Here is a 27,952-nt window from a genome sequence, read left to right on the forward strand (position 1 = left end):
TTAAATTTAAAATATTTTATTTTAGGAAAGATACTCTTAGATTGGTTTCAGTCTTGTTTTTTATATTCACAAATTTAATCATGATCACCTTAGATATAACCATTGATTCTTCTAAATCTGTATGAAAAGGATGTTTTCTTGGAAAAACACAAGGAAAATATAGCTGCTTTCTTCTTCCCCAGGTCAGTCACTCAGTAAGGTTAGATTGCACGTACATAAATTTGGCTGTCATAAAATAAGTATTTATGGACATAGTTAAAACTATACCCCTAGGCCACCAGCTTTCAAAAGATTTTGAATCTTTTGATTTACAGTAAATACATACCAAACATATGAACAGTTTCTAAGCTGCTAATGAGGGGGTTTTCAAAATAAAAATGGCTCACCATTTTTAAGCAAATTTCTATGTCAGGCATATAATTGCTTTACACAAATTTACTTAATTCTTTCGGAATTCCTTTGAGGTAGGGTAGTGTTCTTTTAGAAATACCACTTTACAGGTACAGAAAGCAAGGCTGGAAGGGCTTCAGTGATCTGTGCAGGGCCACACGTCCACAAGTTGAGGCCAGGGCTTGAACCAGGATTCTCTCTCTAGCCAGGTTCTCATCACCACGCGGAGGGCAGATGGAGCTGGCTTACATGACCATGCTTATGGTTCCAGGATAAGCCTTTTAGTGTGGGGCAGGTAAATGCTCCACCTGGACAGGTTATTGAGAGCCATGACCCACTTATTCTGCATATTTATATGCATACATTTGTATTTACACAGAGGAAGTGCAGGTAAACTAACAGAGAGCCCCTGTGGCGGCGGTTTCACTGCTTCCAGAAGTCTGCGCGCTCCGAGCTCCTCCAGGTTGCTGAGTCTGCATTCTCTGTGACTGCAGGACTTGATCTGGACAAGAGTTGGTACTCCTTGACTGAACTGCTTTCACTATACTGCACAGCTCAAGGTGTTCAGTCGTCCAGGTTTTGTTAAAGAAAAGAACTCTGACGTGGTATAGTTTTTTTCCCCTATGGAAGATGTACAGTTTAAATTAGATATTTTTTGAGAAATTCTTAGTACTGTTTCTGCACCTTTGCTAAGCTATTCAATGTCAGTAAGAAAAGCAGAAGCTCCATCCCATTCTCTCAGACAGCTTCTGGACCAATTAGCATTGGTGATTAGCAGTGGTATGCTGATAAATGTTTATCAGATGATTCTCCAAGGAGACAATAAAGTCATGATTTTGCCAATTTCTCACCATAAATACTCTCACCATGGCTGATCTCAAGCCACTAACCTGTTATCACTGAAAGTGGAATTGGAAAGATATACACCGAAGGATACCTTTATATAGTATTTCTACCCTGCAGGTACAATAAATAAGCCTCAAGAGCATAGGTATAAAAAAATTAAGAAATGATATCTTTTGAGTGAAAGTGTTAGTTGCTCAGTTATGTCTGACTCTTTGCAACCCCATGGATCATAGCCTGCCAGGCTCCTCTGTCCATGGAATTCTCCAGGCAAGAATGCTGGAGTGGGTTGCCATTCCACTCTCCAGGGATGCTTCTGACCCAGGGATTGAACTCGAGCCTCCTGCATTGCAGGCAGATCCTTTACCATCTGAGTGCGTGCGTGCGAAGTCACTGCAGTTGTGTCCAACTCTGTGCGACCCTATGGACTGTAGCCTGCCAGGCTCCTCTGTCCATGAGATTCTCCAGGCACGAATACTGGAGTGGCTTGCCATTTCCTTCTCCATTACCATCTGAGTAGTTATAAATTACATTAAAAAACAAAGGCAATAAATTTCTCTAATTTTAAATAATAGCTATGTTTAACAACTAGCTCTCAAAATGAAAACTTAACAATTGGCTTTTATAAGCTGGTATGAGCTAGCCCAGCATACCGCTGAATTAGTGTCCCAAAGGTAGCAAGATTCAACTTTCCTTTCGATGTTTTAGACTATAGATGAACTACTGATAGCAGGGGTTGGAGGGATTTTGGACGATTAATAAGTAAAAGCACAGTCCTTTGAGCATGCCAAGGAATAACCTGGGGTTTGTTTTGATTAACTTAAAATCTGTCTATATATAGCAATGATCATTGCTCTTTATAATTTCAACTTATTTTTTCAAACTTCAACCAAGAGTGATCTTCAAACTCAGGGTGTGGTTCATGCAGAAGGTGGCCAATGGATGAAGTGTCTCGTTATCTTCCTTTCCAGCTGAGTATCTTGACTCACTCTCACCAAAAGTCTGAGCCAGGGAAGAGGAGAGCAACTTGAACAGCCAGGTAAACATCTAATGATTTGCCCAGGGAGGTCCGGGTACAGAACTCAATTTAATTTCTTTTACCCCACCCAGTATCAGTGAAGATGAGAACCAAAGAGTCGAGAGGTGCCTCTGCTGCCACCCTGGCTTCTTCAGCCCTTTGAGCTGAGCTGCTGCTCAGGAGACTAGACGTCTTCACCTGCCTCCGCCTCCTAGCTCTACCTCTGGTAGCTCTCCAGGCTCTCCATTCCAAGTGCTTTGTCTCGAGTAGGACCTACCAGAGAGAGAAGACAGGTAGCACGTTGCAGCAGCTCTGATTAGCCCTTATTTACTCCAAGACCTTACCCAGGCTTTTTATTTCCCTGCTATTCACTGGCTCACATCAGGGAGCCAAGTGGAAAGTTAGACCTACTAATTCTGGCAAGCTAGTTGGTGGAGGCAGTTTGTTGAGACTAGTGTCTAGGGCTTGGGAAATATATACTTCTTTTTTGTCTTTTGTGAACAGGGAACTCCTTAAGTGTTACTCCTTGGATATTCAGCAAATCTTTCTTGAACGGTGGCTTAACTGAAGGCACCGTGCCTAAGGTTGGACTGGACCACACGGGTCCTACCACCTCCGGCTCAAGGCTGCAGCGGGTGCTGACTGGGGCCCTCACACTGATGTTTAAAGGGAGCGTATGTCCACCTACTGAGGGACAGGGCTGAGGCTGTGGCCCTTCAGTCTTTGTGAGGGGTATTTTGCTTTCACTAATGAGGAGGAGGGTTTGCCTGGGCACCTTCTCTTAAGAATTGGCTACATGCACAGCTGGTTCAGTTGCTGGGATTTTGAGAGTGCTGGGTGGAAAGGCAAGTGAGGTTTCAGGGTTGTGAAAATAGCTTTGGGACTTCCCCTGCCTGGGGGCTCCAGGAGCGAGACTATTCTTAGGGGGTGCCTCTGTCCTGAACAAGCTTTTCTGTGCCACTTGGCCTGAGGACTTCTTTTTGAGAAAGAGAGTTGGACTGGAGTCAAATCCCAAACTGCAAAGAGATGACCAATTAGGCTTCTGGGCCAAGTTCCAGCCAAGGAGACAGGCTCTGCCTCTCAGTGCTCGGCCCAGGCTGGAAAGCGATTCTTGGCCCATGGTCCCCGGGCCTGGTGGGATGCAGGAAGCCAGGTCACAGACCATGGCCCGCTCCTGATGGAGAAGCCGTGAGTCAGCCTCTCCCGCTCCCTCCAGCCCTGGGAGCCCAGAGCGGACAATCGCAGGGCAAAGCAGGAAGGGGGAAAGGAAGCTGTAGAAAAATAAACATTTCCTTGCATTTTACTTGGAACAGAACATCATTTGTGGCGTGCTAAGATCCACGGCATCTCCCACACACCCCCCTGCTCTCTTTTCCTCCTCTTGTGTAGAAATAGATTCTTTCCTTACCTGATGAGAGTCCAGGGTGCATCCTGTGGAAAAACAGGAGCAAGATATAGAAGGTAAAAGCCAAGCCACCAAAGATCACACCACAGACCAGGAAACTATAGCTGCCCTGAGCCTGGAATATCTGCCAAAGGGGAAAACACAGAGATACAGGCCATCAAAACCTCACATGAAGATGTATTGGAGGAAGCGCCTTCTCAGGCCGTGGCAGGTTTTTCAGTCAAGTTCAGGCCCGCCACACCTATAGACAGAAACACAGGTAGGAGGGACATCTTGGCCTCGTTTCAAGGTTATGTTTCTGGAGGTAGCAGAAATCCTGCTGTGCAGCAGCGGTTGGACCCGCTGACCCCTGCAGTCCCTTTCAGCCCTATGTCCTGGACGCTTTGAAAATCTCCATCTCTTCCTTAAAACTCCAGTCATATTAGGTGTTTCTGTACCCACAGGCCCTGAGCAGAACTCTGCAGAGAAGGTGTGTATATATGTACATATATATATCCTTTTATTATGGAAAATGTAAAACATACGCCAGTGTGTTTCATGGAGTTCCCATGGGCCCATCCCCAGCTTTAGCACTTAGCACGTTTCCTCTGTACCCCTCATGTCTTCCTGCACTAGATTCCACTGTGGTGAAGCCCAGGTGCCACCTCATTTCGACGCAGAGGGTGTCCTAAGGGAGCGCTCGTCCCCTGGTCCAGCAGAGCGAAGGGAGAGGAGAATCAAGCAGTGGTTAGAGGGGTTTCAGGGACTGAAAGGCCTAACTCTGGACATCATCTCTGTTGGTTATTAGAAGTGTGACTGAGGGCAAGTCGCTTAATTTCTGAGTTTCAGTATCCTCTCTAAAAACAAGCATCACAATATCTACATTATAGTCTACCCTAAAAAGCAGATGGGTTTTTTTTTTCCCCTGCTGAACAAATGAAACGTGGGTATGTTTGAAGAGAACTGGGCGACTTGGCCCTTGATCAGGCAGGAGTCGTGCAGGAAAACTGGGCCCTTTGTAGGGTAGCCAGAGGTGAGGAGAGGTAGGGCAGGGAATGGAGGGTTAGGGGGATGGAAAGGAACTCCATTCTTGGGCCTGCAGCCCAAGCCTGTCCCGGGCTCTGAGAGTTAAACGTTCCCACGGGGCCCCTGGCCCCGCTCCCAGACACGGCTTGTGTTTGCTTTGGACCATGCCTCGTGGCCCTTCACATCTCCACTCCCGCATTTGGAGGCTCAGCTTCCAGGGGTGGCTCAGAAGCGGAAACAGGCGACACAGACGGAGTGGGGCCCTGCCTGCCGTGCGGGAGGCCCGGGGAAGGGACAGCCGGGTTCAGGAGGGGCTGGCCACATCTTCTCACTGCCTGGAGGGCCACGCCCCTCATCCCCCCGCCCTGGGTCTCCCGACATACCGAGCCGACCAGCATCTGGAGGACCATCTCTCCAATGCCCGCGCCTGTCACCAGCACTGTGGTCGCACAGCCTGAGCAGGAGAGAAGGATGGGGCTTAGTGATGGCAAGTTAAGGAGACATATCCGCTGGCATAATCCAGGTGGACTCCTGAGGTTTCTCAGATGTGAGCCCTTCACCATGCTTGGGTCTGCCATTATATTATTTCCCTGTTCTGAAACCTTCAGTTACTCACGATTATCTTCAGCATTTATTCCAAGTTGCTTAGCCTGGCATTCAGGGCCCTTCCCATTGTGAACACCAACTACTTTTCCAGGAAGATTCCCTCTCTCCTCTGCCAGGCAGGCCTCACTCCCTGGCATTGCACTAATCAGCCAGCTTCTGATCAACCTGGCCACGTGGCACAGACCTTCAGAGCCCAAGCTTCAGAGTCAGACCTGGGTTCTAAGCCTGCTCCACCACCTACTTACTACAAGACCTCAGGCAATTCCTTCCCCGTCTCTTTGGTAAAACGGGCATGGGATCTCCTCAGGGCTGTTGTGTGGATAACCCTGACGCAAACACATGTGAGCGCTCAGCACAGCGCTGCCCACAGTAAAGCCTCAACACCATGCCGGTTCTCTGCTTAAACCCTCACTCACCCTGCCGTCAGGGTCAGGGCAGATGCTTTAATGTGGCTTGCATGGGCCCTCATCACCTGCCCCACTGCAAGCTCAGACTGTCACACTGTCTGCTCACAATCCACCTTCCTGCCAGGAGAGACTCCTGAGTCTGCTAATCTGCACACACGCTCATAGCCAGCTTCTGACACGCGCCTTCACCCTCTCCTGAACACTCCTCCTCCTCCTCTTGGTCTGGAAAATTCATTCGTCATTGGAGACTGCCTTCATTATCATCTCCCCCAGCCCTGAACCTGGATTAGCTGCTGTTCCTCTGTGCTCCCTCTGTCCCCTGCTCCCGGCTCTCATGTAGCGCCCCCTCCGCCCGCCCTGGCTGCCAGGCAGCCTCCCTCACAGACTGGAAGCCCACTAGAGAGGCCGCACCTTGAATTTTAGTTCAGCGGCCTGTATCACTGCCTGTCGCCAGCACCAACATATTCTAGACACTCAGAGATCAGCATCATCTCCTCCGGCATTCCAGGCCCCCGTTCTTCCCACATAGGTGTCCCCCCGTCTCAGCCTTCGCTCTCACACTGCCCACTGCCCTGCCCCTCCCTTCCCCAGCACGCCCTTGCTCTTGTGACTTGACCCACCCTGGGCCAGCTCAGTCCTCTGTCCCCTCCGTGAGCCTGTCTCTAGATGGTCCCTAGCACCCGTGTGAGTGTCTGCTCTCCTCAGACAATCAGAAACCTCTCAGTACCGTCTATGCAGCAGGTACTGTGCTAAACCCTGAGGGCACTCAGGTGACTCATCCGAGTTAACACCTATACTGAGCACCTGTGAGCACCTTACGCTGCTGAGTCAGGAGCTTTGCGTGCCCTCTAACGCACAGAACAACCCTAAAAGGAAGGGGGGAGGAAGATGAATTGCACAAGGTGACAAAGCCAGAAGGTAGGGAGGCAAGGCGGACCTTCAGGTCTGCTGCTGACCTCAAAGCAGCCTTCTTGCCTCCGTCCCTTGCTGGTGCACTTAGGGTGCATGTCGAGAAGCAGCAGATAATGTTAGGATGAAGGTCTCGAGGTGGGACCGACAGGCGAGACGGGGCGGGGACAAGGAGGGGGCTTGCCTTCCCAGTGGGGTCAGAGAGGCTCCTGAGGGTGTGAAGGTGGGGGCACCAGCAGGCAGATGAGAGGGCGTTCCAGGCGAGGGTCCCCACTGCAGCAAACGGTGGAGATAGACAGCGGGTTTTGTGCCATCGGGGGATGGCAGGGTTTTGTGCCGTCGGGATGGCGGGTGATTGAATGAGGCAGCCTCTGAGGGGAAGCAGGCAGGGCGGCTGCAGAAAGGGAGAGAGCTCCGGAGGAAGGCGTGAGGACTGTGAGCAGCTCTGCATTTCCAAGTGGTCCCTCTGCATCTGCAGAGCGTGGTGGCCCAGGAAGTGGCCCTCACCCTGACTACACGTTACCATCACCCGGCAGCTCGAGTACATCAGACTGTGTGGAGATGAAACCCAGGCTCTGTTTACAAGGGCTCTGGGTGATTTGAATGTGGAACCACATTGAGAACCTCTGATGAAGGCAAATCGGAAGGCCAGGAGACAAGCCAAGAGCTGCCACGGCACGGATGGGGGTGATCAGAAATCACGAAAAGGTGGGCTCCATTAACTATTCCAAGCAGGTGAGAGGTTGATAAAGGCCTGAACCAAGGCAAGGATGGTGAGAAAAGAGGAGGGATTGAGTGATTATCTGCAGCAGAACCAACCAACATAAAATTGTTATTATCATTAAACTCTAACATTTGTTGATCCCTTTAACCTCTTGGGATATACTAGGTGACGTGTGATACCCACATCAGCTCATTCCTTCATTTACTTCTTTGAAGTTTGGGATTTCAAGGATCCTGGTCTCAGGATCAGCTCAGCGGATGGGTGGGCTGTAGCACTAATTGCTCTGATCCCGTCTTGCCCCACACCCCAGCCCCCCAGACACCAACTGCCCCCACTCCTGCTCCAAAGAAATCACTCATCTTTAGTGGTGGTTTTCCAACACTCTAGGGAATCTCTGATTGTGTCTGAGGGTAACATTAAATGTTCAAAACATAATTATTTTTAATTAACTTGTTTTTCTGAAAAAGATCTTTGCTATGCACACTTGGGAAGCTACAGAAAGGGAAGATTAGTTCAGAGAATCAGAGGTTTTCAAAGAAGCCATGTCACAACCCTGAATCAGATGTGGAGTCATTGTTCCAATCCTCTGTTTCCAACAACATCCACAAGAAAACAAAGCAAGGAGCTACTTTTACTGATGAGTTATAAAACCCTTTCCCTGTGCTATAATTCCTCCCATGCATATTTGCTTTTCCTTGAACTTGGAATTTCCAGCACATGCATGTTACACAAAATGCCAGCTGTGTAACATGCTCGGTTGGTAACGAATCTGCCTGCAATGCAGGAGACTTGGGTTCGATCCCTGGGTCAGGAAGATCCCCTGGAGAAGGAAATGGCAGTCCACTCCAGTATTCTTGCCTGGAAAATCCCATGGACAGAGGAGCCTGGCAGGCTACAGTCCAGGTCACACAGAGTGGACTGAGCGACTAAACCACCACCACCACCAACCACTATGGGGAAAAAGAAGATGGGGAAGAGGTGCTCACTGCTGGTCTGTAGTCTGAAATCTCACCATCCACCACCATATGTTGAAAGAAGGGGGCCATGCTGGTCGGAACAACACGGTTTATGAGCCTTTCCCACATTCAGGCAGTGAGGAGGTGGGCGGGGACCTTCTGGCTGGAAGGCCCCAGGGAGAGGGTGAAGGCGGAGGAAGGAGGGGCTCACCTCTGTACTGCAGCACGTCCTCGGTGTAGGCCAGCATGCTGGGGAAGGTGCTGCTGAGGGACAGACCCAGGCTGGCCGTCCCCACGAACAGGAAGACCACGTTATGCGAGAAAACAAGAAGCACCAGGAACGTCGCCACCACGCCGACCTGTCACAGCAGAGAAGGGGGCGCTGAGGAGCTGGGGGCAGCTGGGTGGCCGCTGAGAAAGGAAAGCCTGTCCGTCTCCAGACGTGAGAAACGCCTCCTGGCCCCTGGCGGGCTGTGTGACTAGGGCACGGCCCTGTGGAGTGCGCGGGAACTGCACCTTCCCCAGCTGGCGTCTGCCAAGGAAGGAGAACGCGGAGGACAGGAGAGACCCGGAGAGAGGAGGGCGAGGAGCCCCGGCATCTCGCGGACGGCCTGCCGCGCAAGCTTAAGGGGCGTTCTCCTGCTCCCCTCCGCTTGCACCAGGCCTCCAAGAGTCACCTGAGAATCGCTACACTTGGCACGTTTGAAAAACACCTAACTCAGGACTTCGCTGGCGGTCCAGCGGTTCAGAACCTGAGCTTCCATCGCCGGGGCGGGGGTGGGGGGAATGGGGGGTGGGGGGTGTGTTTGATCCCTGGATGGGGAACTAAGATCCCACATGTTGCGAGGTGTGGCAACAACAACAACAAATCCCACGTCACTCTCTTATTTTAGCCTGATTGACAGAAGACGCAGGATGCCAGGGCAAATTAGCAACTCCGCCCCTACTCGGCGTGCCCCGCCCGCCAGCCGGGGAGCAGACTGGCGCTCAGCCCGCTCCCCAGCTGCCTACCAGCCCCTCACCCTCGCCTTGCCTTCCAGCCAGGACACAGACTCCCTCTCCCCATCCTCTTCCCTAGCCAACTGGAAGCGCCCTAAACACAGAGAGCTCCTCTTAGAGAACGCGGCAGCCCAGCCGTTCCCTACAGGGCCCCGCACAGAGCGTGTGTGCTCATCAACCCGTGAGTGACTGCTGAGATCCAGGAGAACATCAAGAGCAGAATAACCCTTAATTTAAAACGGAGCGGAATCTGGGAAGAAACCGCGGTGAATTTGAGACTTGGCAGCTGCAGCCTGTTCAGGGCGGTTCAGCTATGGTCCCAGCAACCTGCCCAAGAAAAGTACCTGAAGAGCTTAAAAACAACTTAGACACCCGGGTTCCACTCCACTCCTCCCCCACTCCCCGGGGCCGGGGCCCAGGAATCTGTATATTCCAAAAGCACCTCAGCAGGGGTGAGGGGGCTAATGTATTTGGGAATCACTTGCTGTAGGATAGTGTTTTTCCAAACTTCTTGATGACAGACGGGAACACCGCCCCTGCCAACTCCGACCCCCACCCCCGGGTGTCTGTTGACCATATAGATTGCTAGCCCCTACCCCTGGACATTCAGATTCACCAAGTCTGAGCTGGACTGAGGAATCTGATTTTCCTCTTTAAATCCAGCACCCTGGGTGAGTTTATTGCCAGTGCCTGAGTCCTGTGGAGGCTTCCAACTTCCTGCTTTCTCCCAAACCCAGAGTCACTCTGTCTTTAAGCATCTGGCCTCGTGTGCTGGAGAGCCAGGCCACCAGCAGCCTCTGTACCTTCATCTTCTCCCCCGGGGGGACCTGCATTGCTCCACCCCCCTCCACAGAACTGGACCTCTTCTTCCTGAGCTTAGCACGCTGCCCTCCAGCCCCTCGCCTCTCCCCGGCCTCCCCATTCGCATTCCCTCTGACACGGTGTCATCACAGGCTCCCTCCCTTTCTCCTCTGCCTGCAAACGCACCCACAACACCCAACTCTTGTCAAACAAGCCTGTTCAGCTCAGACATATTTGTAATCCTCACACGTCTACTTCCTTCTCTCCCTCTCCCTTCCCTTCCCTGCTCTCAGCCCCCATCAAATCCATGCCCTCTGCAGTAGAAGCAATGAGTCCTCACCACTAACCCGCACCACCAGGGAATTCCCACTCTCAACTCCTTGAGGTTGGCTTCTACGCCACCCCCACCTCCCAGCTACATTGAACAAAAGTTCTTTCTTTTAAGTTATCAGTCAGCACAAGGCCGAATCCAAGGGCCTTTCTTGGGGCTCATGACCTTTGGCCTCTATGGTGGTGGTGGTGGTGGTGGTTTAGTCACACAGTCGTGTCCGACTCTTGCAACCCCATGGACTGTAGCCTGCCAGGCTCCTCTGTCCATGGGAATTCTCCAGGCAAGAGCCTCTACATTATTTCCCAACCCTCTCTTCTCTAGAAACTCAAGAAAGTACATTCTGACAGTGGATTGGACTTCTTGGAGAGGTGGTGAGTTTCCATTCACTAGGGGTGTTTAGACAGACTTTGGGGCCCCTTGGAAGCGGTATTATAGAGGTGATTTGAGCCCTGGTCAGAAGTTGGGCTAAACCACCTTATAGGAATCTGTAATCTGGACCCTTTGTCATAGGTGGTGGCAGGGATACACATCAGGACGAAAAGTTTTAACCACCTCTCAGGCCCAGACCTCCAGAGAGACTAGCTCCTTGAAGGTCATTCTACGTGCCACTTTGGGAGAGCTGCAAGATGCAGATTCCCAGGCGCCATCCCCGAGATGGTGCCTCTGCCGGCCACAGCACTCTGACCCCCCTGGGCACCAGGGTGAACCAGGGAGGATCGAGGTCAGCACTGCTTCCCTCCTCATCCAGCAGGCTGTCAGCAGGGAGCTGCTCCTGACACAGCACCAGTCACTTCCCATAGCCTCTTTCTTCAGTGGGTACAAAGTCCGAGCCCCAGAGAGAGGAAAGGGCTTTTCCAAGACCATGCAAGTGGGCCTCACGCCTTGAGTTTCCACCCCAGCATCTCTTTCCCACCCTTGTACGCCGACATCTCCCCCAACCCCACAACCTGGGGCACAGTCCAGTCTGAGAAGGTGTCCTGGGGCAGGGCTGTGGCACAGGGTGAACGGTTCTTCTGGGTCTCCAAGGAGTGAAAGGGGCCGCTTACCACATTGATGAAAACCATGGTGGCTGGCTTCACTCTGGAGGAGACAGGAATGGAGATGAGCCGGCCCAGGGTGATGAAGCCCCAGAAGAGGCTGGGGAGGTAACCGGCCACCTTGTGTCCCACGGACAGCGGCTTCTCCACCGCGTAGCTGTACACGAAGGCGGAGTATGCGCCCTGTGGGGAGACGGGTCCCGCTGAGCACACCTGCAGCGTCCCCAGCCGGGCAGGCGTGGTCTGGGCCGGCGGGGACCGGCCCTGCTCCACCCGGCGCCTGTAGGCCTGAGCTGAGGCTGGAACCTGGGCGGCACAGCGGGCAGACGGTGCCCGCGGGAGCCGGGGGCTCAGGAAGGCGTGTCTGGGCCCCAGAGGAGCCCCACAGGGTCCAGGCAGGCAGGCAGGCTCCGCCCCCCTCAGCCAGAGCAGAGTTTCACCACATGCCCCGTTTAGGAGGATTCCACAGAAGGTTTTTTGCTAAAGGAAGGGTACTGCAGCTAAAAAAGGTGTGTACAGGCATCTCATTTTACAGATGAAAGGGTGGAGGGAAGTGACTTGCCCAAGGTCACACTGAGCGTTGGAAGTCAACCAGTTCTGTCACGAGTACTTTCTACCAGGTCATCTAGGCCTTTAGGGCCTTTTCTTTGGAGAGTCCCTCATATGGCAACCAGTTAATCAAGCAGCTGCTGCAAACGGTCCTAATCTAATCCTGCAGAGGTTTCTGGAGAAAGGCAGTAAATAGAGTAACAGAGGTCACTGGTGGCCCGAACAGCTAGCTGGGCCCGGACACTGCCTGCAGCTTGTTTACCACGCAGCTTGAGAGGCCGAGGCTTGGAATGTGTTCCAGGAAGCAGAAAGCCCTAGCATCTATATGGCATGACCTCTACCTGGGGGAACCGGGCACTGCCCCTTTGAAAAAAATGTAACACACCAGAGTCTCCTATCCACAGGGTTCATGAAAATAAAAACAGAACGACACAGAAGACCATAGTTCCAAGAGGCTGTATTCAGTTCTAGAGAGGCTCTTCCCTGGGACTTATACTGGGTTTAAACACTTGGATCGACTGTACTAGAGGTGCGGTCTCTAGGAAACCTTGATCCACCTCCTTTCTCTCTACATGCCCAGACTTGAGGCTCAGGGGGTGCCCCATGAGGGGCGCCCTCCGAGGGCAGGCTCACCGTCAGCCCGTCGGTCATGAACAGGACCAGGGCGGCTGTGATGTGGATGGCGAAGAAGGAAGAAGGGACCCCTCTGAAGTTCTTCCTCTGGCAGCAGCTGAACAGGTCCTCGTGCCCTGGACAGGACACAGGAATGGGGGACAGGTCTCAGTTCTGGCAGAAAGGAGACCACTTCCTGCCTCCCACCTTCCAACGGCTCATGAGGACAGCCCCCGTCCGTTTCGCAGGGCGGTTGGAAGCAGGGCTCCAAGAGGCCAGGCAGCGTGCCCGAGGTCACACAGGCAGGGTGCCTGAGGTCACACTGCCAGGGTGAGGCAGGGAGGGGGCGGGAGCTGCTGTCCTCTCCTCCTGGCCCGTTTGCTCCATCTCTTGCCCCTCCCCACACCCCGAGACCAGCAGGGCCAAGGGTTTTTTCCCAGCCATTACCACCTGTGATCCACGTCCGCCCTCTGGGCGGAAGGGCTTAGCAGGGGAGCCTTGGAACGGGGCCTTGAGCCTGAGGGTTCCTTAGAGCCCCCACCTGGGTGGAACTTGGGGGACAGCGAGGATGCGTCTTCCTTCTCAGGAGGCTGTGTCTCCAGGGTGAGCTCGTCCGCGGACAGCAGCAGGGGCCTCCTCTGAGGGCAGCAGGCCAGCAGGCGCTCTTTGGACAGCAGATGCAGCACAGCCAAAGGCACCGGGAGCTGGGGGTGAGCAGAGGGTCAGGAGAGCCCATGCCCCGCCAGTCAGCCCGTTTCCCAGCCAGGCCTGCTGCACCCCCTCCGCCTGGCTGTGTGGCCAAGGTCTGCACGGTCCTGGGAGACGACGGCTCCTTCCACAGGGCGTCCCCTCAGAGCCAACCCCAGCTCAGATAGCGAAGTGCCTCGACCCCTGCAGGCTTGCTGTAATTGCTGCCAGACTTCAACCGCAGTCATTTCCCTGAGACAGGTGCTTCTCACACGCGAAGCTTGGACTCACATGGGGCCTCTGCTGGCACAGGACGTGCAAGAGATAAACTCCTTTCCAACATCCTTGTCCTGAGCAGGGCTGGAAATGGCCCCTCACACTCATTCACGCTGGTAGAGCATGTGATGCTTTAGAAAGGAGTTTGGCTTTTGTTCATCACAGTTCTGTAAAACGTGCTGGGGGAAATCATTAAACCTACTTTCCAGGTGGGGCACCTGAGGCTCAGAGTTATCACTTAGTCTAAACCTGCTGCAGTGGGAAGGTCTGAGAGCATTAGTGCGGGCCACACAGCTGACTTGAGGCAGAATTAGACTGGCACCTAGGCATCCTGATTCTGACCAGTGCTATCTCCATGTCAGGGGCTGTTCTGGGTGATATACCTCACAAAAGCATAGGGACTGCCCTCAAGGTAAACAGAGGCAGGGACTCCTTTAGATTGAGAAATACATGCTACGAGCAACACGCACGCAGAGCCCAGAGTCAGGCTGACTGATGTTTGTGTTAAGTCGCTTAGGTTTTACGAACTCCCCAGAGCAATGAGAAATGTCTCCTCTCCTGGAGTTGCCTCCACCGCCTCCCTCAGGTGCCTTGCCTGTGTCTAACCACCCTTGCTGCCAGGAAGTCCTTCGTCAAGTCTAACCTCTGCCCTTCCTGCTGTAACTGCATCCCGGCTCCTTTTGCTTCAGAAGAAGAAGCCCAGGGAGCTGTAGAAGTGTCCCAGGGACCAATAGGCTCCTCGGGGCTCACAGGCAAAGCTGGCGCAGACATCAGCTAGCTGCCAGCTTCTGCCTGGCACTGCGCTGGGCAAGCCTCTACCTTGCCTGGAGACAGGCTGGCTCACACAGGCATTTCCCCAAGTCACCTAAACACCACCTCTGTGCTGGCACCTCCCTGGGGGCACCTTGGAAGCCTCCTTCCACTTATTAATGTCAGTCAGGCACACCCCAGCAGCATTAGAGCAATAAACTGGGCCTGAATGGAGGAGATGGCCCTTGCCTCCGGAGTCCTGGGTCTGATGCGGGAGGTGAAGCCCTCTCTCCAGTCTGATGGGGGAAACAGGAAACCCACATGCAGAGCCCTGTGGCAGCAGAATGCCTGGGAGAAGGCCAAGGGGAAACAGCTGTAAAAGAGGTGTGCTCACTCAGGCTGGGCTTTCCAGAGAGGTGGGTGGTGGGAAGGACTTCACCAGGGTTGGCTGATGTTGCCAGCAGGAACACACTGGGTCTTTATTAGGAGCCCATTCAGGAAAGAGAGGCTCCACTTTAAAGGTCAGAGGATGCCAGGTGGGCTGGCCTGTGTGTTTGCATTTGCCCACATGCATGCTTAGCCCATTCTCTTCTGGGGTGGACTGTTTATCTTCAGACACAAACCAATGGAAAAACTCCGGAAATCCTGCAGCAAACAAAGTGCCTCCAGTCTGTACCTCGTGGAGCAAGAGAAAACAGACCTCAGGCTTAAGCTGGCTGGACGTTCCGGCCTCCTGGTCCCAGAGTCTCAGCCTTGACATTGTACTGACAGGGCACTCTGCCTTCCTAGGTCCCCCTTGGAGGACAAGGCCCAAAGCTGCATTGTTCCCCAAACAATGATGGGCATGGGAAGAAAACAGAAGGAGCAGAGGGAGAGGGGTGCACTTCTGAGGCCTTCCCGTGAGGACTCTGGTACAGGGAAAGTTACAAAAGAGAAGGGAAATGAGCAGTTGATTACAAGGCAGCTGGGAGGGGCTTGTGCCGGAAGTCAGGGTTCCAGCCTGGTCAAGTCTCTTACTGGCCCCTTTATCAGGCCCTGGAGCCAGTGACGGTCTGACTGTTTAGTGGGACTGGGTGTCCTCAAAGGCCTCTTTCAATGCTACCTGTATGGCGCCACTCTGAGGCCTGGCCTGCCTGCCTTGGGATGGGTGACAAGACTAGCAGACTCCAAATCAGGCTGATAAACTATGAGGCACCTCCATCCCACGGCCAGACGGACCACCCCCGCCCCAGCGCCTGCTCCACCTCCACCCCCCCGACCCCAGCGCCTGCTGCACCTCCAACCCCCCACCCCAGGGCCTGCTCCACCTCCACCCCATGGCCGGGTGGACCACCCCCGCCCCAGCGCCTGCTGCACCTCCACCCCCCAACCCCAGCGCCTGCTGCACCTGCACCCCACGGCCGGGCGGACCACCCCCACCCCAGCACCTGCTCCATTTTCCACCCCCCCGACCCCAGCGCCTGCTGCACCTCCAACCCCCCACCCCAGGGCCTGCTCCACCTCCGCCCCATGGCCGGGCGGACCACCCCCGCCCCAGCGCCTGCTGCACCTCCACCCCCCCCAACCCAGCGCCTGCTGCACCTCCAACCCCCCACCCCAGGGCCTGTTGCACCTCCACCCCATGGGGGCAGACCACCCCCACCCCAGAGCCTGCCCCTGCTGCTTCCAGCCATCGGCCCTAAGCTGGCCAGGAGCTGGTGGGGGTTCCCCATCCTCTCCCTCTGGCCCCAGCCTGGGCTGACCTAGGCTGCAGGGCCCCGGGGGGTTTCCAGCCAAGTGCGAGTCAGCCCTGACTTGGCAGAGGAGCATGCGAGCTGGGGTGCAGAGAGCCCCGGGATCCGCCCCGGGCACCATGCGGTGGTCTCCCTATTCTGTCCCCACCAGGGCAGCCACATCACGTGGGGCCCCTTGGAGGTCATTTTGTCCATCCTCCAGCCTCCACGGGGGCCCACCTCATAGCAGGAACAGGAGAAGCCCACTAGTGACTGAGGACCCCAGAGGGGAGCCTGGCGTGTTCTGCAGGGCTCTGTCCCAGGGTCCATTGCGCCTGCCCGTGGAGGAGGAGAGCTGGTTGCCTTAAGGGAGCTCTGAGGACTTGGAAGTTGACCCTGATGTGATGGTGCTAAACCTGCTCACTGTTTACCTCCTTGGAGAATTGCAATCCCAGGATGCCACAACCGAAGGGCCTTAGAGGTGACCTCCTGCACTCCTTGTGGTCAGGATTCATCTCTGGGGGTCAGCTCTCCCATCTTCCTGAAGGCATATCTCAGCCCCAGTCCATTTCTCAGAAACGGAAGAATCTGTACTGGGAGCTGGTATGGACTGGTAGGGAACTGTCAACTAGCCCTCACCCAACCCTGCCCAGGGGCACTCACATTGATCAGGGCCATAATCCAGAAGGCATAGGACACACGGGTCCCTGCCCCGTCCTGAGAGGGCAGCCCAGGCAGCGTCCGGTTGGACCGAGGCTGGGCCTCAGGGTGCTGGCGGCCCAGGACCCTGGAGGCATGGAACACAGAGGTGGCATTGGCTGTGCTATTGGCAGGCAAGCAGTTGGCCTCAGACAGGAAAGGGTCGGCGATGAGAGGGCTCAGCAGTGCACCAAAGCCCACAAAGAAATGGAGAACCTGCGGGGGAAGAGAATTGGGGGTGGTGAAGGCATGGCTCAGGCTTTGCATGACCCCCCGGCGTGTCCCATCTGGGGAGCCCCTGCCTGGGAGCAGCAGCGGGTGGGAGGCAGGAGGGGTGAGGAGTGAAGTTCCTGTCCCCACCTTCCTGCTTGAGATAACTTGGTGACAGTGACCAACCTCTCCCTCCCTCCCTTCTTTCCCAAAGCTTAACCCTCAGCTGGGGCTATCCGCATGCTAGAATCCACCAGGTAACACCCCAAAGGGAAGAAGGCTTGATAAAGGGAAGGGCTGGACTAGAGTCCTGGGCAACAGGGAGGAGAAGGATGTAAGAAGAAACACAGGAGGAGACGAGAGAACAGCAAGTCCTTCCATCACACTTCTTCCCAATTTACAAAGAGCCTTTTCTCATTAGCGCTTAGATTCCTGTGACTCTCTGAGCACAATGGTCATTACCCCGTTTTAGAGATGAAGACATCCAAGTCCAGAGATAACAGCCAGTATGGCCCAGCTGGAAGTGGTCACTCTGAACTTGACCCTGCTGCTCTTTCCAGGTCACTGTCCTGGCCGTGAGGAAGGGACACTCGGCCCGCGGAGAGGGCTGAGGAAGCTCCTTTGAGTCCCGCCCTGCCCCGCCCCAGCCCCAGGCCCGCCGGGGGGCTCACCTGGAGGAAGACGGCCGAGTCCTTCTGGTAGATCCTCACCAGCTGCATGTTGGCCACGGTGTCGATGCAGCCCATGGCCAGGCCGGCCAGTGCCATGACGGAGGCCAGCACCTCCACGTCCCGGCAGAAGGGGATGGTGGCGAACACCAGGGAGATGGCCAGGGAGGAGGTGAAGAGGGCCCACAGCGACTGGGCCAGGCTGCAGGGTGGGGGGCGAGGTCAGTGGACGGGGCTGCAGCCCTTCGCGTGAGGACCCCCCCAGCCCCATCTACTCGCTGGGTAGGTCCCCAGGGAAGCCGAGACATTCCTCTCATCCTCTGGTCCGAGGGTGAGGGAAGCTGTGGCGCTCTCTCGCTTATTAGCTATAGGTTGTGGGCAAGATGTCTGGGTCTCCTCCAGTGATAGTCCCTGCCGCGCAGGGTGGCCGTGAGAACCATGTGAGGGACGCTTCACAAAGCATAATTGCTATTATTGGACTTACAAAAGTGATCTTGCATCATTTACTTTAAACTGTTTGCTGATAAACAATTATGATGCGAAGATACCTCCATCCCTCTCAGGGAAGGTGTGGGGTGAATTGGTTCTGAGCATCTCCAGGGAGCTGTGCCACGTATGTGAGGCTGGAGGTGGGCCCGGGAGGGCAGCCAGACCCCCGCCACACACAGGTGTAGGGCACACCGGGCCCTCTGCAGGCGCCAGGCCCAAGCTGCCCAAACCAAGCCCTCAGCCTGGGTATCTGGGTAATCTGGTGACCCTTCTACGTGCCCAGCAAGTGTCCAGAAGCGAGGCCCTCAGCCTTCCCCACGGAACGGTGTCTGGGTGGAGAGCTTTCCCCAGAGGAGCCCAGAGCAGGCTGCTGAGTGAGTGAACACTGCATGGAAGCCTGAGGCTTTGTCGAGATCTTTCGGGTGCACCTGCCCAGCAACCAGACTCTCGAGAAAGGAAGGAAGCCTCGTGTTTTCTGGGGCCAGTCTGAAAGGCTAAGGTGGGGGCAGGGGGGTGAGGAGAGTGGGCAGAAGAAGGTTCTGGAAGGGAGGGCTTGTAGAGGAAGCACCTCAGATTATGAGAAGTTGGAGAGCCCTAGGCACTTCCATCTGGCTCTCCAGACCTGGAGGGTCAAGGGGGTTAGTGACAGTCAGTATTTACACGTCAAGACCTGCATTTCCAGCTCACTGACGACAAGCGAGAGGCCTCAAAAGACCCCTCAGACTGTCCTTTCCTAGGAGTTCTTGCCTGTGACCCTGTTGGCGCTGTTTTCATCTCGTTCCATCTTTGGTTAAATCCCTTATCAGAAGGGCTCTGCTGATAGCAGTGGGTCGTTATTTCTTCGTTTTCTTGTTTGCAGGCTAGTCTACCCATTGTGACCCCTGCCAACTCCCAGCTCAGAGCTGTGTGTGAGAAGACAGGGGAGACTGAGCCGCCAGAAGGGCAGCAAGAGGGGGTCATGCTGTGGGCAGGCCTGCTCGGGTCCCCACCCCAGCCAGCGTCCTGCTCCCCCCGCACCCCTGGCCTCCAGCACGGACGGCCGGCCTGCTCCCCGAGCTTCACGTGCTTCTGCTTCCTGCTTCCCGCTGGGTCGTCTCCTGGTACTGGCACAGAGAAGATGCCCACACCTCGCAGGCCAACAGGCCTCTCAGACAGCTCTCTCCCCTTCCTTTCCCTGCACAAGACTGACTGGGCAGCCTCCGGGGTGGCCTGACTTCAGGGGTAGCAGAGGGTCCCTGTCCCCTCCTCAAGGTCTCCCCTCTGAGCTACTCCACGGACCTGGCATTGCCACTTCCTCACTCACCACTTTCTGGTAAAGCACAGATGCCCCGAGTACAAAAAGGTAAAGTATTACCCTAAAGTATTACTCCTAAAGCTGTCTGGAAAAACACTATCATTCCTGTCTTGAAAAACCAGGATGAGAGTGGTTAAGCAGCCTGTAGTACAGTCCTGGGGGCACCTGACCTGGGGTCGGTGAGCTGAGAGGGGCGGGAGTGTGGGAAGGTATGGGGAAAGAAGGGAGAACTAACGTTAGGTGGGCATGAGAACAAGGACACTTGTTCACAGCGTCCAGGACATTGGGTGCACACGACAAGGCTGTGAGCTAGACCTTGCAACTGGGCCTCGTGTGACTCACAAGAAACCAAGGTCAGAGAGGGATCAGAGACGGTTAGGAGAGGGCTAGAAAGCAGTGGACAGATCCCTAACCGCCGCCCGGGGCTGCTGACTTGTTCCCTACGCCATGCTGCTTTCCCATGGAGGAGTGTGCACACACACTTGTGTGCGTAAAAAGGCAGGTGCTGGGCCACAGACCCCGCCGGGCTGAGAGGGGAGCATGAATGAGGCCAGGTTCTGCAGAGCCTTGCACATAGAAAGCGCAGCAAACGGCTATAGTCGCTAGAACCTAGTGGACTCTCTGCTGGCGTTCCGGGAGCTCCAACTGCTTCCCGATAATGCTGGCTCCATCACAAGTTTCCTAAGGAAACTGCTGCCTTCTGCTCTTTGTGGGACCCACGGCTGGACTGTCCCTGGACCCCATCCCTGAGGTGTTTGATCTGGGGTTGCTAAATATTGCCAGTGAGATGGGTATGCTTGAGGAAGGCCTGTCTTATCACCCCATGCAGCACGGCCTGGACAAAGGGATCAGAGACAGTTAGCGGGCTTATGGTATGGTGGTGACAGAGAGAAGGAGACAGAGGTGACGAGATAAAGAGTCTAGAGGGCCAGGTGGCCAGAAGGTGCGGAGTGAAACAGCAGGTGGCTCGGGAGACAGGGTTGGGGCTCAGAAGGGCTGGGGGCCACTGGGCAGCCCTGCCAGGCCTCTCCTCTCTCCAGTGGGCACCCTCTCACTTTGCTGTTCTAGAGAGGGACACTCAGTATCCAGAGGGGGCCCTTTTGTTCCCAGGCCCAGGGACAGACAGGAGAGAGGGATGGAAAGAGAACTCGAGGAAAGGAAAGGCTGGAGGCAGGCTGGCCTGGGAAGTCCCTTCTGCTAACCCCGGGCCAAGCCAGGCCAGCTCCTGCCAACCTCAGGCCGTGGTTTGGGCTTGCAGCCTGCCAGCTGGGTTCCTGGGGTACCCTGGGGTGGGGTGGGGTAGGGGCAGCCAGGGGGTGAAGACCAGTTCCCAGGAAATGGGGACAGCTGCAACTCAACGAACATTGGGTTTGCATCCCAGGCCGCTCACCCTCCCCAGCTGTTTCAGTGGGGCTGTGCCCGGTCATTCCAAAAATCACCCTGAACAAGTTTCTTTAGGATGGTAATGTTGCTGTCAGGAAAAAAGGAGTCCTAGAGACATCCTAGAGCCAGACTGAAATATACTAATTGGCCTGGTCACAATGATTTGGTCAAGGGTCGCTTCTAAGAAAGTGGGTAATTGAAAATTACAGAATAACAATGTCATTCCCTGGTGGCTCAGAGAGTAAAAGATCTGCCTGCAATGCACGATACCTGCGTTTGATCCCTCAAGAAGGGAGTGGCAACCCACTCCAGGATTCTTGCCTGAAGAATTCCATGGACAGCAGAGCCTGGTGGGCTACAATGCATGGGGTTGCAAAGAGTAAGACACGACTGAGCGACTAACACTTTGCACTTTTCTTCAAGGTCACTGCCGCTTTGGCAGCATGAATGTGTTTGTAATCAGAAGACTGGTCCTAGGCCCACCTTTGCCAGTTCCCAGGGGGTGGCTCGGGGCAAGGCATTTACACTTAGCCCTTCTGAGCCTCAGTTTCTCTGCTGTACGTCGAGGATGGTGAGCGCCTCCTTGCAAGGCTCCTGTGCGGAGGGAGTGAGATGTCCGCTTGTCCCCCTCTGCTTAGCTGTCCGCCTCCCTCGTTCAGCCATCTGCAGCTCACCTGCAGGTCCCGGGCTGCCCCAGGGGGACACACCAGCCCACTCGGCATTCAGGGTCAGAGGCTTGGAGCCAGCTCTTGCTTGATCCCCGGCCCTGCCCCTGGTTCCCGCTGGCAGGCCCTCGGGTGATCCTGCGAGGCTGGCCCGGAAACTGCCAGAGTGGCACCAAGGACCGAAGAGCCCTACCCTCATTTTACACATCGGGAGGCGGGCCCAGATGAGAGAGGTGTGAGACAGGCCCCGCGGGGACCCAGCTTCTGACCACAACCCGGGAGAAGGCCAGTGTGGTATCACTGCCTGTCCCTCCCTGGCCTGGGTTCTGAAGCCAGTGCAGGCCAGTGGAAAGAAGGGCCCCGGTCCCCCAAGACAGTCTGGGGAGCCCTTCCTCAGGAAGCCGGAGAAATGTCCAAGTTACTTATTAACGGCCCCACACAGGAGGTACAGACCGGGGCGGGAGCAGAGTCAGGCCCTCTCGGCGGGCAGTGCTGAGCTGCCGCCCCCCTTGGCCACGTGACCTTGAGCACGGCTGACTGCTCAGCCCGGGGCTTGGCCTTGCCCAGAGGGCACCTGTGACCCCCCGTGCACCTGCACTGGCCTTTCTGGTTCTGTGATAAGAGGCGGGGCTGCCTGGCTCCGAAACAGGGGAAGGGCTTGAATAGGCAGATGTCAGCCAGGGTCCCACCCCCGACTGCCTGGGTGTGGGGAAGAATGCGGCCACATTCCCTTCACAGTTCTACTGCAAGGGAGTCCCTCTGTCCACCTTGGACAAGCTCCTCCCCGAAGGGCAAGGGGCAGAAGGCAGACCCAGGAGGCGTCAGAGGCATCCAGACCTTCTCCACCCCCACAGGGGCAAGGGCAGGCTGCAGACTCTGCTCCAGCCTGGGAGAAAGGGCAGGGCTGACACCCAGAAGGAGGGGCAGGGGAAAGCCCTCCAGCAGGGTCACCCCCACACTCACACCCCTGCCTGTTTGACACCCTCTGCTAAGGCTGAGGGGACCCTGAAGGAGGAACAAGGGAGCCTGACTTGGGAGGGATCTCAGCCAAAGGCAGCTGCCCTGTTAGCCCCAGATCAGGGCAGCACCCTCGCGCGACGATGTCCCCTGGCCTGGAGGGTGCTGGGCCCACATGGAGTGCCCCCTGCACACCGGTTAAACTTGTAGCCCTGTCTGCCTGAAACACCTCTCCCCACATTCTTTGCTTGCACGGCTCTCTCCTGCAGTCAGGTGTCAGCTCAGAGAGGTCTTCCCCACAGAGCTAAAGTAACCCCAACTCTGTAACTCCACATCCTTACCTTGCTTTATTTCCTTCATCTCACCAAAATAGTCTTCCAGAATGTAAGCACCCTAGGAGCAGGGACCTGTGTCATATTCACCCTGAAAACAGGGTCTAGCTCAAGAGATATTTGTTAAATTACTGAATTAAAGGCTAGGATGGGTTTTGAGATTTTTTTTAATTAAAAAATATTGAGATAATTTACATGCCATAAACTATCTATTTCAAGCACACAATTAAGTGTTTTTTCAAAAATGTATTCAGAGTTATGAACTCATCACCATGATCTACGAGCATTTATATCACCCCCAGAAGAAACCCTTCACCCATTAGCAGTCACTCCCTGTTCTTCTCTGCACGAACCCTTAGCCCTAAGAAACTACTCATTTACCTTCTGTCTCTAGCTGCTGCTAAATCGCTTCAGTCGTGTCCGACTCTGTGCGACCCCATAGACGGCAGCCCACCAGGCTCCCCTGTCCCTGGGATTCTCCAGGCAAGACCACTGGAGTGGGTTGCCATTTCCTTCTCCAGTGCATGAAAGTGAAAAGTGAAAGTGAAGTCGCTCAGTCGTTCCCGACTCTTAGTGACCCCATGGACTGGAGCCTACCAGGCTCCTCCGTCCATGGGATTTTCCAGGCAAGAGTACTGGAGTGGGGTGCCATTTCCTTCTCCAATGCATGAAATTGAAGACGCTCAGTCGTGTCCGACTCCATGGACTGCAGCCTATGCTCCTCCGTCCATGGGATTTTCCAGGCAAGAGTACTGGAGTGGGTTGCCATTGCTGTCTCTAAAGATTTTCCCAACTCTGGACTTTCATGAAAATGGCACCATAAGAGTGGTCTCCCGTGACGGGCCTCTTTCACTTAGCATAACGTTGTCAAAGATCACCCACTTATAGGATGAGTCAGTTCTTCATGCCTTTTTATGACTGAATCATATTCCATTGTGTGGACAGACCACATTTTGTTTGCCCATCCATCTGCAGATAAACATTTGGCTGTTATGAATAGCCACTATGATCCTATAGGATGCTGCTATGAACATTCATGTACAAGTTTTTGTGTGGACATGTTTTCAGTTCTTTGAAGAATATACCTAGGAGTGAAACTGTTGGGCCAGATGCTATCTCCCGTGGAGACAGATTTTTCAAGCTCAGGTCTGCTGCATGCTGGAAGGTGGACAAGCTGCTGGCGGGAGAGGAGGAGGCTTTCTAGATGGGAGACCAACCCGGGCCTGGCTCAGAGAAGGGGACTGGCTTTCGCACTGTGTTCCCAGGACCGCGGGGAGCCAGCATCCTGGGGAAGTAGGTCAGAGAGTGGCCTGGGGAAATGGCCACGGAGACCGGGTTCCATGCAGTGGGCAGGGAGAGTCAGAGGTGGGTCTTGGGAAGGTGGGACTTGTAAGAAATTGAGGGAAAAAAAGAAAGGTAGAGAAAAAGATAGTTAATAGAGCAAAGAGAAGACAAACTCAAGCCTTCAATTAAGAGCACACACGCAGAGGAGACACCCAGGCAAGGCTGGGGAAAGTTTGGGGAAGCTCTGAAAGTCATTTATCTGCCCTGATATCTTTGAGATCAAGGGGTCTCCCAAACTGCCCAGGGTTGTAAGACAGGTCCCCGTGAAACCAGGAACAAAACCCCAACCTTTTGTCTAAATACCCACCCCTTCTTCCTGTCTGACAAAGCACATATCTACACACCCTGCCAGCTAGGTGGCTTTGGGTTTTTTTCTGAAAAGTTTCCTGCTCTTGATAAGATTTCTCTAAGGAAGGTTGTGTCCAGCTTCTTCTAGCCCTAAACACACCCTTCTCCCCTCTCGGCCTACATGTAGTGCTTGCTTCGAGCTCTCCAACTGTGTCAGAAAAGAGGGAGAGCTGGTCCCCCCAAGAAGAGGGTGCCTGCCCTCCTCTGCACCCATGCTGATGTTGAGGCTCTCCACACCCAGTCCCTCCAGAGCACGTTCTCGTGGAGGCAACCAGAGAGCCAATTCAGCCCTGCTCCTCAGTGCAGGCCAAGGACTGGGCAGGACCCGAGCAGGAGCTGCTCTGACTCTCCCCTCCCTGGCGTGTGCCATCCCACACTTTCCTCACTCCCTCGCAACAGCTGGCCCTCCTGTCCCAGTTTGTTAAACCAACTCCCCCACTGCAGAACTAGCAGCACACTGGCAGTAATCACTTAAGCGGAAAAGCACTAGCAGCCGTATTAGCATTTTAGCTCTGGTGAGGCCCCAAGGAGTCGAGGCTGAGAGGCCAATTTCAGGCTGGCAGAGGTTCTGTTTGCTTTGAGGGATGGAGGATTGTGATGAGCTGTCCAGCTCTTCTAGGTAGGTGATGACTCCTGTCTGCGCACAGGCCACTCCTGTGACCTCCCTCTACTTCCACTGACGTCTACTTTGCTCTTAACCAAGGGACAGGATTAGGACATGTTGTCTTGCAGTGGGAGGACTGAGGTTCACAATTTAAACCTGAATCACAGATGGGACATACTCCCCCTGCCCTACCCGACCCCCACCCCTCACTCCCAGCAGGAGGTCCCAGAAGGCCACAGTTTCCTCCCTGGGAGTGTCCGCTTAAGAATACTCGGCCCATGAGTATGGACTGTATGCCTCTGCCTGGAGAGTATACGGTATAACTTGTACCCTGCAGAGCTGAAGCTGACTACTATGAGTCAGCTTGTTTTTTTATGAAAAAGCAAGAGGCATTTCCAAACTATATGGTTCTAGACACAAATGTGTGGGTTCATATCCTGGCCAGCTTAATAGCTCTGTGACCTGGGGCATGTTTCTTAACCTCCCTCTGATTTGGCCTCCTTCCGCACAAAATGAAGATAATAGACCTTATCTACTGGATTGTCGTGAAGGTTAAATGAGTTGATACAAGAACGTTACTAAGAAAGAAGTTACAGGCTTGTGTGCTCAGCCATGCCTGACTCTTTGACAGCCTGTCAGGCTCCTCTGTCCAAGGAATATTCCTGGCAAAATACTGGACTGGATTGCCATTTCCTTCTCCAGGTGATCTTCCCAACCCAGGGATCGAACCTGTGTCTCATGCATTAGCAGGTGGATTCTTTACCACCACGCCACCTCAGAAGCCCAAGTAAGAACAGTGCTTGGCATGGCCTAAATGCTCAAAAAAACAAATTATTATTGCTACCATGATTATCCTCCTTTTCCCTGAGCCAGTTTCCTGTGCCAAGACCCTTCCCACTGCCTGTTTAGAGCCCCTTGTTGAGTAAGGAGCCCTGAGGGAGGTCCTGAGCAGGTAAGGAAGAGCCGGCCCAATTGGGTGTGTATCTTTGCTGTTCTCGCAAATCCTGGCATGCCAACCTGCCGTTCAGAATTATCCTCATTCCCCTTCCTGTTCTTTGCCCTACACAGGTTTCTAAAAAGTTCCAGGTAAGGGAGCTTTTGTAAGTCAAAATACTTAAAAACAAAAACAGAAAAATACCCTGAATGATTTCTAATGAAACCTGTAGGCAGAATCAGAAAGAATCTTGAGCTTTTTCTTAAGATTTTCTGAGTTCTCCACACATCCACTCTTGTACAAAACCCACAGAAACACTAGTGTCCACAAGGATACTTGCTTCTTAAGAGGAGACTTCTTTGGTTTACAAGAGGATTTTGGCCATGGGGATAATCACTCATGAATTGATGATGTTTGGTCAGCTGGGTGGCATAAAGTGGGATCTCCATGCATGGACACTGTGCTCCTCCCCATCAGCTCTAGGGGACCCACCTCACAGACACTTGTAGCAGTGAGCTGAAGAGCAGAGCTTCGGCCCAGAATCCCACCCCCACATCCCCCCAGAGGCTTCCACTGTGGCTTGGTTCCCAGGCTTCTGCTTGTCTGAGGCCATGCAGTCCAGGAAACCACCCAGCCAGAGGCCACGACTAGGGACGCCTCCAGCAGCCTCTGGCTCGCAAGTCATCCAGCCCCTGCTTGGGTCTCCTCTCCCCGGTGCCCCAGGAGAGTGGATCCTGCCGCCTTTCCAAAGGGCTGCATGGAGGTGGCCCTGTCAAATTCAAGCCTGGAGAATGAGGCTCTGCAATAGTAGGCAAAGGGGAGCCTCTGGGGGCCATGCCAGACAGAGCTCAGAGCCCTGCCCTGGGGCAGACAGCGGGCAGGAGTAACATGGGGTGGGAGAAGCGGAGGGGGACCCCAGGCCAGAGATGGAGGGTCACCTCACTAAGCTACGGGTGGGTCACCCTGCACCTCCCCTTCGGTGAACTCAGAGCTAAGGTCCTGCTTGTCTCAGAGCCAGAAGGGTGCTGCCTGCAGAGGCCAATGCAGGAACCCTGGCGCCCCCAGGAGCAGGACCACACAGGACCCACCAGCCCCGTGGTCACCGGGGAAGGGACACCCTTTGTTGGCTGCTGTGGAGCTCAGGATCTGAGCGGAGCCCGCCCCAGGGCACTCTGTCCAGCTGCAGCCAGCCCTGGCACTGGGCACAGCCCCTGAGGTCCAGTCCCTCTCCTGCCACCTCACTTCCAATTCCGCCCCCGGCGGCAGGGGCTACGGACAGACCTCAAACGGATTGTGCCAGAGGCGACCCCGCGGCCTTTGGGAGCTCGCTGCCACTCTCCCTAGGGGGTTGGGGTGGGATAAGCAGGATGAGGGCTGGGTCTGTGAGTAAGGGCAAATAAATAATCCAGAAGTCACCTTCAGTCTCCGGAGAGTTTTGGGGAGAGAGCTGGGGAGAGGGGGTAGGGAGGCAGCCCTCCGGCTAAGGTAGGGCACCGCTGGCGGGGCGGGGAGGGGTGATCGCGGCCTTCCGGAGGCAGGGATGACCCCCGGCGCGAGCCTCGCAGAAGGCAGAACGAGGGCGACGGGAAGGGCCGGGGGCTGGCACTCACGTCCTCTTGAAGACGCCCCCGAGGGCGCTGCCCAGCAGGAGGCAGAACTGCTGCGAGAAGAAGACCCAGGAGATCTCGGGCAGCGAGCTGCGCGTCTGGCAGCGCAGGTCCAGCAGCGTGGGCCCCAGGAAGGCGATGCACAGGCCGAAGCTGAAGAAGACGCTCCAGTAGGTGAGCGTGGGCTGCAGGTTGCGGCGGAGCAGCCCCGACACCCGGACGTCGCAGCCCATGGCCCCGGCCGGCGGGCTCGCGGCTGCTGGTGCGGGCGCGCGCGGTGCCCGAGTGCCGCTTCGCCCGCCCGCCCGCCAGCCGGCGGGAGGGCCAGCCGGCCGGGGAGCCCAGGGCCGGGGGAGGGGCGGGGGCGGGCGGGGAGGGGCCGCCCGGCGAGGGGCCCCGCC

The 27,952-nt window shown here is 55.0% G+C and overlaps 1 protein-coding gene across 5 annotated transcripts; it reads right to left on the bottom strand.

The window, feature by feature from the left end:
• On the bottom strand, nucleotides 1–27,861 carry SLC60A1 (solute carrier family 60 member 1). 5 transcript variants are annotated; one of them, XR_015143772.1, is made up of 11 exons: nucleotides 27,555–27,861; nucleotides 17,598–17,796; nucleotides 16,681–16,932; nucleotides 13,134–13,296; nucleotides 12,614–12,729; nucleotides 11,441–11,614; nucleotides 8,475–8,622; nucleotides 5,045–5,115; nucleotides 3,826–3,897; nucleotides 3,660–3,682; nucleotides 2,302–2,524 (listed from the first exon to the last, which is right to left on the bottom strand). XR_015143772.1 is itself a non-coding variant. In XM_086345620.1 (10 exons), exons 1-10 carry the CDS (start codon nucleotides 27,782–27,784, stop codon nucleotides 2,469–2,471), a joined length of 1,377 nt encoding a protein of 458 aa, XP_086201746.1. In that variant the 5' UTR covers nucleotides 27,785–27,861; the 3' UTR covers nucleotides 1–2,468. The 5 variants fall into 5 exon arrangements, 4 of the variants coding, with proteins under 4 accessions (XP_086201746.1, XP_086201743.1, XP_086201742.1 ...); XM_086345620.1 differs by lacking the exon at nucleotides 3,826–3,897 and having other exon boundaries at nucleotides 1–2,524; nucleotides 3,660–3,780; nucleotides 17,598–17,775; nucleotides 27,687–27,861; XM_086345617.1 differs by lacking the exon at nucleotides 3,826–3,897 and having other exon boundaries at nucleotides 1–2,524.
• Nucleotides 27,862–27,952: the final 91 nt, after the last annotated feature.

This window comes from Bos grunniens, chromosome 16, assembly GCF_055505025.1.
Source record: "Bos grunniens cultivar Pamir isolate PY7600 chromosome 16, Bosgru_T2T1.0, whole genome shotgun sequence".
NCBI lineage: Eukaryota > Metazoa > Chordata > Mammalia > Artiodactyla > Bovidae > Bos > Bos grunniens.

Bases quoted from the DNA above. Each gene is read 5' to 3' on its own strand.
- SLC60A1 (XM_086345616.1), bottom strand. From the start codon at position 27,784: ATGGGCTGCGACGTCCGGGTGTCGGGGCTGCTCCGCCGCAACCTGCAG. The intron at 17,797-27,554 runs GTGAGTGCCAGC...CCCACCCTGCAG, and splicing joins GGGGGCGTCTTCAAGAGGAC to CCTGGCCCAGTCGCTGTGGG. The intron at 11,615-12,613 runs GTGAGCCTGCCC...GTCTCCCCACAG, and splicing joins TCATGACCGACGGGCTGACG to GGCGCATACTCCGCCTTCGT.